This window comes from Lucilia cuprina, chromosome 4 (assembly GCF_022045245.1).
Source record: "Lucilia cuprina isolate Lc7/37 chromosome 4, ASM2204524v1, whole genome shotgun sequence".
NCBI lineage: Eukaryota > Metazoa > Arthropoda > Insecta > Diptera > Calliphoridae > Lucilia > Lucilia cuprina.
The window spans coordinates 71,400,318-71,412,914 of NC_060952.1; the positions used below are offsets into that span (position 1 = coordinate 71,400,318).

Genomic DNA, 12,597 nt, shown 5'->3' on the forward strand with positions numbered 1-12,597 from the left:
TTCTTCTGTTTTCTTCTGTTTTCTCCTTGTTCTTTATTAAAGGGATTCACAATGGACCATTGGGTCTCCGAGTGGATGTATACATTGATATACAACCCTTTTAAACTATGCTACTACTAACTATAATAACATCATTAAAATCTTAAATTAATGTAATTTTATGCAAAAGTATCAAAAACCCCAGTCTAATTAAATTTCGACTGGGTCTGAATAGGCTATGTAATTAAAAACTTTGACAGCTACGTAACCAGTCGAATAACCCCATGTCTATATTAGACAAATATTTATTATGCTAAACGTCAAATTGTTATCATGATAAAAAATTAGCAGGTACAGACGGCACTTATTTGCGTTATAACGTCGTTATGACAGTGTTGTCTAAACAATTGTTTAGACAACGTTGTCTTGATAACAAACGTCATTTTATTGTAAAATTTGGTTAGAATTTTGTTTTTGTGCAATTAAAATTTATTTTTAACATAAGTTTTCGTGAAATTAGTATTTATTTACAAAATTTGCATTTAATTTCGATTGTTTTTATAAAATATAGCGTTATTTCAATAAAATTATCTGTGAGTTGTCGTGATAAAATTAGCATTTTGTTACCCTATGCATTAACATAAACAAAAAACGTCTGCCGACGTTTTGTCCATTGCCGTGATAAATATTTGTCTAATATAGACACGGGGTAAAAAACAGCTGATTGAGTAACACCACCTTATGTAAATTTGCCTTCATCAAGACAATCTAAAAACAGAGCCGTTTTTATAATTTTGTCATTGTTTTGTTTTGATTTTCCCGCCAAGTTTATGCCAGAAAAAATACTAATCACACAAAAATTGCAACGCACTGCACATTTTTTGTTAAAATTATTAAGCACGTATTAAACAATTAGAAAAATTAACAGAACGAAATGGCAGACTCACCGAGTAATGGAATTTAATAATTTTAAGTAAAATAACATTTTAAAAGTATATTTTCTAAATTTCTTAGGTGAGCCCCGTGCCAAGCGGCAAAGAGTTGACAAAGCGGGACGCTTTGCTGCCTTAGAAAAACTAAAACAATTGAAGGGCAGCAAACACAAATATGAAGTTGAGGAAGAAGTGGATAGTGTCTATGAAGTAGTGGATGAGAGGGAATATGCAAAAAAAGCTAAACAACTGTATGGTGATGATTGGATAGAAGATGGTAAGTGACAACAGTAAATTTTTATAATTTTTCTGATATATTTTTTTTTACTTCCAGACGGCACTGGTTATGCCGAGGATGGTCGAGATTTTTTTGAAGATGAAGATGAGTACTCAGATGATGATGCGGCCCAAACATCGAAGAACCAAAAGAAGGGTGCCAAAAAGCGACCACGAGATAGTGATAAACCTGTTAAAGGTAAAGGTTCCATACGTAATCTGTTTAGTAATGCCGTACCTAAGAAAACTCCAGCCACCTCCATTAAAGATGATGATATCTTGGCTGACATATTGGGTGAATTACAAGATAAACCCAAAGAAGCGGCTACCAGCTCCACTAGTAATGGTAGTGATAAGCCACATAAAGTTATAGCTCCAGCTAGAATTGTAAGCAATGTAACAAGAAAATCAGATGCTGCTGTGGCCAAGGAATACATGAATAATTTTATGAATAACATCAAAATGAAAGAAACGGCTAATAAAGCCAAAGACAAGGAAAACAGTGATGATGAACTATTGGATAGTATATTAAAATCTAAGCCTAATGATAAAGTCAAGACAGTCGTAGCAAAACCTATAGAAAAGGAAAATGAAACCGGAAATGTAAAAGAAAATAATGAAAGAAAATCAAAGACAAAGGAAAATTCTACAGAAAGGGAAGAAGTAACGTCTGCCGAAAAACTTGAAATACCAGATGATGACATGGATTTCAGTTGTTTGCAAGATGATGAAAATCAATTTGAATTGGAAAAAACATTATCTTCTGCCTCCACGGCCACCACAAAAGACAAATCCCCCACTAAATCTTCAGTGAAAGGAACGACAACGACAGCGTCACCATCATCTGCAGCAACATCCGCTAAAAAATCATCGCCCATTGATCAAGAGGAAGATATTCAAAATTTACTTAGTAATTGGGAAAGTATTTGTCAAATGGATAATTTTGAAGAAGAACTTACTGCCTCTACAGCCACTTCGAGTGAGGCTAATGGTGATTCTACGGAAAATTTACGTTTTTGGTATTGGGAAGCCTGGGAAGATTCAGTACGACGTCCCGGAGAAATATTTTTATTTGGTCGCACCGCAGACGGTAAATCGATTTGTGTAAGAGTGGAGAAAATTGATCGCGTGGTGTACTTATTGCCAAGAGAATATGTGAGTAAATTATTATATAAATTACACGTTTGTTTTATTTAAATTATTAAATAAATTATCAAATTCCCCGAAGATAAATTATCATGGAAATTGAATTAACTAAAAAATAATGATAACATTTTTATAAATTCATTCACGAATTTCAGCTTTTAGATCCCATTTCCAAAGAGCCCACTAAACAGAAAGTCACCTTGGCTGATCTTTATAAAGAATTCAATGACACAATATCGGTCGATTTAAAACTAAGCGAATTTCGTTCTCGCAAAGTAACCAAAAACTTTGCCTACCACTCAATAGGCATAGATGTGCCACAACAATGCGATTACATGGAAGTACATTATGATGGCAAAAAACCACCACCAAATATAAAACAAAAATACAATTCTATAGCACATATTTTTGGAGCAAATACTACTTCCTTAGAAAGCTTTTTATTGGATCGTAAAATAAAGGGACCCTGTTGGTTAAATTTGAAACAATATAAAAAGAATGCGGCACCAATGAGTTGGGGTAAAATCGATGTTACTGTAAGTGAACCAAAACATATAGTGTTGGCTGAGAACCAGAAACCTCAACCACCACCTTGTTTAACTTTGCTGACATTAAATGTGCGCACTGCTTTGAATCCTAAGACACTAAAAAATGAAATCTGTATGATATCCATGCTGTCACACAACCGTTTCTTTATCGATAGACCAGCTCCTCAGCCGGCATTTAATAAGCACATGTGTGGTCTGACAAGACCGGCCATGTGTTCGTGGCCTTTTGATCTAAATGCCAAACTTAATAAATACAAAGCCACCAAAGTATTTAAACATGATTCCGAAAGATCTTTGCTTATTTGGTTCCTGACGCAATATCAGGAAATTGATGCAGATTTAATAGTAACCCACGATGCCATGGATTGTCAACTGGATGTGTTGGCCGATCGTATTGTTACCTTAAAAATACCACAATGGTCACGTTTGGGCCGCTTGCGCATGACTCAAGCATTCGGCAAGAAAATGTTGGATTTCTTTATTGGTCGTATGGTTTGTGATGTCAAGCGTTCGGCCGAGGAATGCATTAAATCGAGATCCTACGATTTGCAGACTTTATGTCAAAACGTTTTAAAAATTAAAGAAAATGAACGTATGGATGTGAATGAAGAAGATCTAAAGGATATGTATGAAACTGGTGATGGTATTTTGAAATTGTGTACTTTAACCATGCAGGATGCTTCCTTTATACTAAGGCTAATGTGTGATTTAAATATAATGCCTTTGGCTTTACAAATCACTAATATCTGTGGCAATGTTATGACCCGTACTCTACAAAGTGGTCGTTCGGAAAGAAATGAGTTCTTGTTATTGCATGCTTTTACTGAGAAGAACTACATAGTGCCGGATAAAAAGAAGAGAGAATATGGTGCTGCTGGTAGTGCTGGCGGAGATACGACTATGGGAGAGGGACATGATTTGGAGAGTACTACTAATATTACAGCGTCTGCTGCTGGCGGTGGACGTAAAAAGGCTGCTTATTCCGGTGGCTTGGTATTGGAACCCATTCGTGGTCTTTATGATAAATACATCTTACTTATGGATTTCAATTCTCTATATCCCAGCATAATACAAGAGTATAATATATGTTTTACCACTGTACAACAACCCTATAACATAGAAGATTTGCCCACTCTACCTGAATCAAGTGTAGAACAGGGAATTTTACCACAGCAACTTCGTCGCTTAGTCGAGTCAAGACGTGAAGTTAAAAAGTTAATGGCTGCTCCAGACCTATCACCTGAATTGCAAATGCAATATCATATACGTCAAATGGCTTTAAAGTTGACCGCTAATTCTATGTATGGTTGTTTGGGTTTTGCCCATTCTAGATTCTTTGCTCAGCATTTAGCCGCTTTGGTTACACACAAAGGTCGAGAAATTTTAATGAATACCAAATCGTTGGTACAAAAAATGAACTATGAGGTGGTGTATGGTGATACAGATTCAATAATGGTAAATACCAACATCACCGATTATGAACAAGTTTTCAAAATTGGCAACACCATTAAGCAGAATGTGAATAAGTTGTACAAACAATTAGAATTGGATATTGATGGTGTATTTAGTTGTCTGCTGCTTCTGAAGAAAAAGAAATATGCTGCTGTAAAGGTGATCAAATCGAAAGGTGAGCTAACCAAAAATGTTTATAAGATTTAGATTTTAACAAATACTTGATTCCATATCTTTGCTTAGGTGAGTTGAAAAAAGAACAGGAACATAAAGGTCTCGATATTGTACGACGTGATTGGTCCCAAATTGCCATTATGGTGGGTAAAGTTGTATTAGACGAGGTTCTATCGGAAAAACAACTCGACGATAAACTTGATGCTGTTCACTCACATCTGGAAAAGGTTAAAGATCAAATACTTAAAGGCGAAGTACCATTGCCTATGTTTTTGATTACTAAACAACTCTCCAAAGCACCGACTGATTTTAATAATACTAGTACCCAGCCTCATGTTCAAGTAGCTTTGCGTATGAATAAAACTCGTAATAGACGTTTTAAAAAGGGCGATATGGTTAATTATATCATTTGTCAGGATGGCACTTCAAATCCCGCCACTCAGCGTGCTTATCATTTAGATGAGTTAAAAGGTAGTGAGACATTAAAACTGGATACAGATTATTACTTAGCGCACCAAATACATCCGGTAGTTACACGTATGGTAGAGGTTTTGGATGGCACCGATGCCAGCCGTATTGCTGAATGTTTGGGTTTGGATCCCACCAAATTTAGAGCTCAAGTTCAAAGGTGGGTTCAGTGTGTTTGAGAAAAATATTAATTTTACTATAAATTTTTTAATTTTATTTGCCAGAACTTATGAAGAACGTGCTGAAGAGTCAACAGGTGAATCTTTAATCAAATCTACTCTACAAAAGTATCGTCAATGTGAAAAATTCAAATTTATTTGTGTTAAATGCAAAACTGAAAATATAGTAGCTGCTGCGTTTAAACCTTCGGCAAATCACACATATGAAGCTGTTCTGCAAAAATGTACAAATGCCGAATGTAGCATAAGCCCCTATCAATATGTTATTGCCATACGCAATCAACTAATTCTAACCATGAGACAATACATTAAACGTTTCTATCAGAATTGGTTAGTCTGTGATGATCCAGCCTGTAATCATAACAGTCGTTGTTATACCCATGTCACCAGTGGTAGTCGGCCGGTGTGTATGCGTTGTAAAAATGGTACTCTTGTGCGGCAGTATACGGAAAGAGATTTATACAATCAATTGAGTTATTTTCAATATATGTTTGATTTAAGCAAACATCAACATAAAAGTAAGTCGTTTTATTTTACTATTAGAATCGCATTACAATACTAATGTTGTTTTTTAATTCTATTTTTAAGATGTTAATATAAGTCCCGAAGTCACGGCTGCTTATCATGTCTTGCGTGAAACTGTTGATCAACAATTACAAAAGTCAGCTTATTGCACTATTGCCCTGTCGAAGTTGTTTGTTAATTTGAAACCATTGTCGAAAAGTGATGAAATTTCCCATCAAAAAATTAATATGCCAGCGGTACAAGTGGCTGCTAGTTTAGCTGATTAATGAATTAAGTTAAGATTTGAATGTAAGGTAACGTTTTTAAACAAATATATACATATTTTTTAACTGCCCGTCAGCTTTTCCTTCTGCTTTTGAACGTGTATAAAGGTTTTATATTTCATTTTTATTGTAGATGTTAATCTTAATGTAAAAATGTTATACTTTTCATTATACATACAATATTTTGCATTTTTACAAATGTTTTATTACAATATTTTAGTTTTGTTTTTGTATAAATAAAAATCTATTTTTCTTACACAATATTTAGCTTTAATGTATGTATCTTAAGGAATCAATTCCTTTGCAATGTCGGATCATTTGAAGAGTGTGTATGAAACTTCTCTTTTATTTACGATTTATCGCTTCGTGTTATTGATAATGATGACTTTCAGAATATTCTGAAAGTGTGTGGTTTAGCTAATGTTATTAAGATGCCAACCTCATTAACATTATACGCAGGTCGTCTACCTTGCTGTGCTGATCTAACTGCGGGCATCTTATACTGCATAGCAGACATCGTCCCGACGTCTTTTGGCGTAGGATGACGCATCTTTTTCATTTTCAATGTTTAGATTCTTCATCACTTTAAAACGCCTTAGAAATTGACCTGTTTTCATTCCTCTCTACTCTCAACATAATTGTTTTTGTTGTCTAGTGTTTTGCTTTTTTATTGATCCTTCAAAACTTTCTTCTTTTCTCTTCAAAGGCAATTTCGCTCGTCTTTAAAATATCTTGCTTGGCTTTGTCAACCGCTGATTTGAGATTTCATTGTGTAAGATATGGATTCCTTGGTTTAGACAGTATTCTTCTTTTCTTAAAATATTGAGAGAGATTCCAATACATATATCTTTTGAAGCGTCATTCGATTAACTTATTATGACTTTCTTTAGAATCTTCTCAAACTTCCTTCTATGTGCTTTTAACAATGGCTGTACAAATCAAGGTACCCACCTTAATTCTATTCGTTTGCACACGATTCCGGGATAAGAATGGCACGTAAGCAGGACAACATTTGCCTCCGGTACTTGAGCTGTGGAAAATACAAAATTGGAAATCTGCGTTCCTTCTACTAAAGCAAAACCATAGCTTGGGGATGATATATTGATAAAGTGTCAAGTATTCCACGTTCGTTTTGAAGGAGAAAAAAAAAATAAAGAAACAAGTAAGAAGTTATAGTCGGGCGAGGCCGACCATATAACACCCTACACCTATATACGAAAAAAATGTGATTTAGTTTTCATAATAAAGCATATACAAAGGTTGAATTGTACCTTGCCACAGATATACTTGAGCCATTCATTGTTTAATAAAACCGTGGATACTTAAGTTAAAGAAGGCTTTTTATAGGGGCTGGTTATTATGAACCTTAAAGCCCTATTCGGCGCGTTCAGTTGTATGTGGGCTAGGTGAAATAATGGACCGATGTTAACCATTTTCAATAGGCTTCGTCAATAGAAGATCAATAGGCTTCGTCTACGGTACCATAAAATATCATGTGCTAAATTTCATTGAAATACCTCCAAAATTGCGACCTGTAGTTTGATTACAAGGTTTTCAAGCCCTATTCGGGGGTTCAGTTGTATGGGGGCTAGGTGAAATAATTGACCGAACTTAACCATTTCCAATAGGCTTCGTCAATAGAAGATCATGTACCAAATTTCATTAAATTATCTTCAAAATTGCGACCTGTAGTTTGATTACAAGGTTTACTCGACTCAGAAAATGATTCTGAACCGATTGGTATACTTAAAGAACCAATATTATTGGAGTGAGACGAAGGTGAATTTTGTCGAAAAATACAATTGTTAAGATTAGGACCTATTATAAGAAAGAGTTAATGAATTTTCATAGGCTTAATTATATTTAGGACTCTTTCCTACAGATTCATTCAATTAATTCGTAATGATTTAAAGAGTTATGATTCTGAATTAATTTCCGAAGCATAAATGAATTTATTCTTTCTTTAAAAAAAACATCTAGTTTTTTATAAATTCTATCGCATAATGAGTATTTTATTGAAAAAAGATTAGATAAAAAACCATAAATTTTTCCTACTAACTAATATAACAGTCGTTTTAAAAAGGCAACAATTATGACTTGAATAACAATTTAAAATACTACTACTAAATGTTCCAAACCACAAATCATGAATATCTCAAGAAACGATCCATTGGGAAATACCTAAAGGATTCATTAAATATATCCGTAAAAGCCGAACTAATAAGATCATTTATTATGGGCTTAATAAATGGCAAACCTATCTGCCACATACTATTGATAACACCATCCGAAACATTGTCCAATCTAGCACGACCAGGAACTAGGGCATCTGAGATATGCATCTTTAAACCGCCAATACGATCAATTTCGATGTGAACTTTTAAGAGTGAACCCGGTTCACCTAAACGTCTAACGCTGGTAGTTTGACTAGAAGTAAAATGAATATCATAAGTACAGTAAAAGATTTTTGTCTACGTAATATAAGTTATTTTGGTCCAGTGAGACTTTTATATTACAATGAATTTTTAATAAATAAATAAAAGATTATTTATTTTTAATTACCTGTAATCATATAAAGTCATATTCCAAAAACCTTTTCTCTTAATTGGTGTACCAAAAACTGTACCCGAAAACTCATACCAACCATCCAGACTCTTTTCGGGAAAATACTGAGAATAAATTATACGATTTTGTTCATGATCTGTATGATATTTGGTAACTTCTGAATGTGTCCAACCATACTCCGTAACATTACGTAGAATTAATTTGAAACCAGCCAAACCTTTTTGATCACCACGCCGTATCTCCACAAAAGAGGCCCTATGCGGATCAAAAGGTTTTATGTGATAATCAGGTACCCCTGAATAATTGTAACGAAATATAAGAATGTATTTAAAAAAAAAATTCATTTTATTTACCAGTTGGAAAATATGCTCTCAAATCATTAAATACATCCTTCATACAAGAATCAAAATCTTCATCAAACATTTTACATTTGCCTAACAGTCTTGAGAAATCTTCATCGACGGATATATGACCTTGTGCTTGCGTTGTAATTATTTTACTGTTGAATAGAGTAATTGCCATTATAATGGCCAATGTTAACGTTGTTGTCGACGACAACGTCGTCATCACCATCATCATTGTTGGCGTTTTCATTGTTGTTAATGACTTGCGTTCATTTTTGGTAAATTTTATCATATTTAGTGTAGTTGCTTTTATTGTACTTTTATTATATGAACTATTAAATTAAAGAAGAAAAAACTTTTAATTACCAAAAATATAGTTTATATCAAGACATACTGCTTTAAATTATTTGAATAATTAATGCCATTAGTCCCTTCTATTACAATTAATTAAGTTTTATTACTAAGCATTTTAACACATAACAACTTATTAAGGAATCATAATTATTAAAAGACGAAGTTATAATTATTTATTTTTTTAGTTAATTGTTTATTTGGAAAACAAAAGAATTTCTAGGAGTGTGTTTTATTCAAACACTCTACACCATTTCCAATTGTAATTCAGAAATTTCAATTGTATATTTGTAAATTTTTAATAGAGTTAATTTAATTCATGTACAATTTCTGAAAAACAATTTCAAATTTCCATTTCTTATTAGTTTATCTTTATAGTTTAGTCTATAGTCTAGTATATATTCTATTCTATAGTGTAGTCTATACCAGACTAGAACACTAACCACTAACCTACCGGAGGCCACTAGTCTATAGTCTATTCTAGTCTATAGTCTAGTCTATAGTCTATAGGCTAGTCTATAGTCTAGTCTGTAGTCTAGTCTATAGTCTAGTCTGTAGTCTAGTCTGTAGTCTAGTCCGTAGTCTAGTCTATAGTCTAGTCTATAGTCTAGTCTATAGTCTAGTCTATAGTCTAGTCTATAGTCTAGTCTATAGTCTAGTCTATAGTCTAGTCTATAGTCTAGTCTATAGTCTAGTCTATAGTCTAGTCTATAGTCTAGTCTATATGTACAATTTCTGAAAAACAATTTCAAATTTCCATTTCTTATTAGTTTATCTTTATAGTTTAGTCTATAGTCTAGTATATATTCTATTCTATAGTGTAGTCTATACCAGACTAGAACACTAACCACTAACCTACCGGAGGCCACTAGTCTATAGTCTATTCTAGTCTATAGTCTAGTCTATAGTCTATAGGCTAGTCTGTAGTCTAGTCTATAGTCTAGTCTGTAGTCTAGTCTGTAGTCTAGTCTGTAGTCTAGTCTACAGTCTAGTCTATAGTCTAGTCTATAGTCTAGTCTATAGTCTAGTCTATAGTCTTGTCTATAGTCTAGTCTACAGTGTAGTCTATAGCCTAGTCTGTACTCTAGTCTATAATCAAGTCTATTGTCCAGTCTAGTCTATAATCAAGTCTATAGTCAAGTCTAGATAACATTCCCTACTACATAGAGGCGTGCATGATAAGCCAGGCGCTCCTTCAAGAGATATTAACAATGCAGAGCAATCGAAGGAGATGAAGGTTAGAAACTTAATGTTAAGGTTTCTTGTTTGTGTGTCCAAGATGTCGAACGCAGTTCGCTTAAAGTTCTAGGAATAGACTAATTAAATGTCGTTGCCACGACAATTGGATCTTCGCTCCGGAACGACCCGAATCATACCCGGCCAAAGATTGTCAACCCAGCGATAGTTGTATCAACCGAAAGGAAAGAACTATTGACCACAGTAGTACTGTTACAACAACAACAAATGACGGCACCGATAAAGCTTTGCTGAAGTTACATTGTGAACTATTGTGTATTAAGAACGCTTAGCTAATAAAATATTTTCAGTAATTTTTATACGATTATTACGCGTTTGACTATCCAAAATGATTTTGTTGCACATATAGTGCAAGCTATTGCAACAAATTAATTTAATGTAAAAAAATTTCAAAAAAAAAAATGAATATTTGGTTTATTCATAACATGTTGTTGTTTTTTTTTTAATTATTTTTACACATATTTTAAGTATTATAATTTCCAATCAAAATGATACACCATCGAAAAAAACAATTCAAGCGAAACAACATTCACATTCACTGAAAACGAAAGACTTAAGACACAAACATCATTTACCTATTTAAACGTTTTTGTTTTTTACTTGTCGATGGCTTTTTATGTTTTTTTTGCAGTTTTTTTTTGTGGTCTTGCTAAATAATAACAAATTTTGTAAACAATTGTAGTTGAATTTACCAAAAAAAAGGGTAAAGTAAAAAAACTTGTTTCAAGATAAACTTGAAAAATTAAACAACTTTAAAATTTAATGTAAACAGAAATTTTAAGGAAACAGGACAGTTTTCTAATAATTTTTCAAACATTTAATATTTATTCTAAACTTAATAAAAAATACAAAACAAAACTAAGAGTTGTGTAACAGATTTGAAATTTTTGTTTAATAAAAAAATCGTTGTTGCATCACTTTTCTTTGCACTAAATTGCACATCATGCACTCATTATTTTCTATGGATTCCATTTAAACAATTATTGTTAAATTGCAGGCAATTTCTTTAAATCTGAGTTTAAATGAAAAAACATACATTTAGCACGCTATACATAAATAAAATTTAACACATGTATATACATATGTTTACATATTTTGCAATATTGTTAAATAAATATTTTTTTTTGTAATTTTTAGTACTCTTTTTCGAATTTGATAGTATTGACATATATTCTTAAATAGTTTTTTTAGAAATTAACTTTATTGACTTTATTGTTTAACAAGTCTTTAGTGTAAATTGTTTAGTATTTATTTTATTTACTTCCTAGTTTTTTTGTTAAGAAAATAAATTATTATTTAATTCACGACTGTTCGAGTTAAAGTGCTGCTGTAAACTGCTTGAAGTTTTTTACTGTTCACCAGACTCAACATAGTCTAAGACGTTTTAATAAATTTAACAATTGCTTTTAGCAAAGTTGTAAACTTTTTATTAGGGTAAAACTTATTTGTATGCTTTAAATAATGTGGGTTTATTAAAAATGATTCATAAAAGTTTTATTATTTAATAGTTTCTAGAAAAGTAATACACTTTAGTTTTCTATATTCCAAATCCTATCTATTAGGAGTGGATTTTGTCATGTTTGTCTGTCTGTCAGTGCTTACGGTGAAATCAGTTTTCTGTGTGTCTGTTTTCATATCCGAATTTCTAGATCAGAATCTTAAATAATAATAGTATTAGTCATGCTTTCGAGAAGATCTCTATATAAAATCTGCAAAATTGGTCTAAAAGTAACGGAGATACGAGAAGACGTCAGAGGCTTGCATCAAAAATCAGATTACTGTGCATGCTATTATAAAAAGGAAAACATCAACATACAAATTCATAAGGTGAATTCTAAAAGCAGTGATACACGGTTGTCAGATCTTACAACGTTGACAGTAAAATGTTCAGAAAATATCTAACAATCGTCAACATTTGTAAGTTGACAGTAGGATATTTTCTGCACATTTTACTGCCAACGTTGTAAGATCTAACAACCGTGTATACATAACATAAAAAAGTCCTCTCTTGGCTAAAAGTTGGCACTAGGTCAAATTGTCCATGTTACCATTGATGATAACCACCCTAATAAATATACAAAAAAGCAGTTTGGTTACTTACAACAACTCATTGCGCGCATGCGCAAAATGTTGTAATA

General features: G+C 32.8%; 2 protein-coding genes across 2 annotated transcripts; one reads left to right on the forward strand and one right to left on the reverse strand.

Annotated features, from left to right (window-relative positions):
- Positions 1 to 768: 768 nt before the first annotated feature.
- On the forward strand, positions 769 to 6,013 carry LOC111676163 (DNA polymerase alpha catalytic subunit). The gene is made up of 7 exons (XM_023437082.2): positions 769 to 929; positions 994 to 1,188; positions 1,246 to 2,342; positions 2,489 to 4,508; positions 4,577 to 5,135; positions 5,200 to 5,672; positions 5,743 to 6,013. Exons 1-7 carry the CDS (start codon positions 914 to 916, stop codon positions 5,943 to 5,945), a joined length of 4,563 nt encoding a protein of 1,520 aa, XP_023292850.2. The 5' UTR covers positions 769 to 913; the 3' UTR covers positions 5,946 to 6,013.
- A 1,883-nt stretch (positions 6,014 to 7,896) lies between these two features.
- On the reverse strand, positions 7,897 to 11,091 carry LOC111676167. The gene is made up of 4 exons (XM_046949160.1): positions 11,035 to 11,091; positions 8,861 to 9,183; positions 8,505 to 8,802; positions 7,897 to 8,369 (listed from the first exon to the last, which is right to left on the reverse strand). The coding sequence occupies exons 2-4, from the start codon at positions 9,141 to 9,143 to the stop codon at positions 8,087 to 8,089; spliced, it is 864 nt and encodes a 287-aa protein (XP_046805116.1). The 5' UTR covers positions 9,144 to 9,183; positions 11,035 to 11,091; the 3' UTR covers positions 7,897 to 8,086.
- Between the last annotated feature and the right edge of the window lie 1,506 nt (positions 11,092 to 12,597).

What these genes read in the sequence shown, in the direction of transcription:
- LOC111676167 (XM_046949160.1), bottom strand. Translation starts at nt 9,143, where the DNA reads ATGATAAAATTTACCAAAAATGAACGCAAGTCATTAACAACAATGAAA. An exon ending in GAGAGCATATTTTCCAACTG is followed by an intron (nt 8,803 to 8,860) that starts GTAAATAAAATG and finishes ACAATTATTCAG; the next exon opens with GGGTACCTGATTATCACATA. An exon ending in ATGACTTTATATGATTACAG is followed by an intron (nt 8,370 to 8,504) that starts GTAATTAAAAAT and finishes TTTTACTTCTAG; the next exon opens with TCAAACTACCAGCGTTAGAC.
- LOC111676163 (XM_023437082.2), top strand. An exon ending in TGATGATTGGATAGAAGATG is followed by an intron (nt 1,189 to 1,245) that starts GTAAGTGACAAC and finishes TTTTACTTCCAG; the next exon opens with ACGGCACTGGTTATGCCGAG. An exon ending in AAGCAAACATCAACATAAAA is followed by an intron (nt 5,673 to 5,742) that starts GTAAGTCGTTTT and finishes TCTATTTTTAAG; the next exon opens with ATGTTAATATAAGTCCCGAA.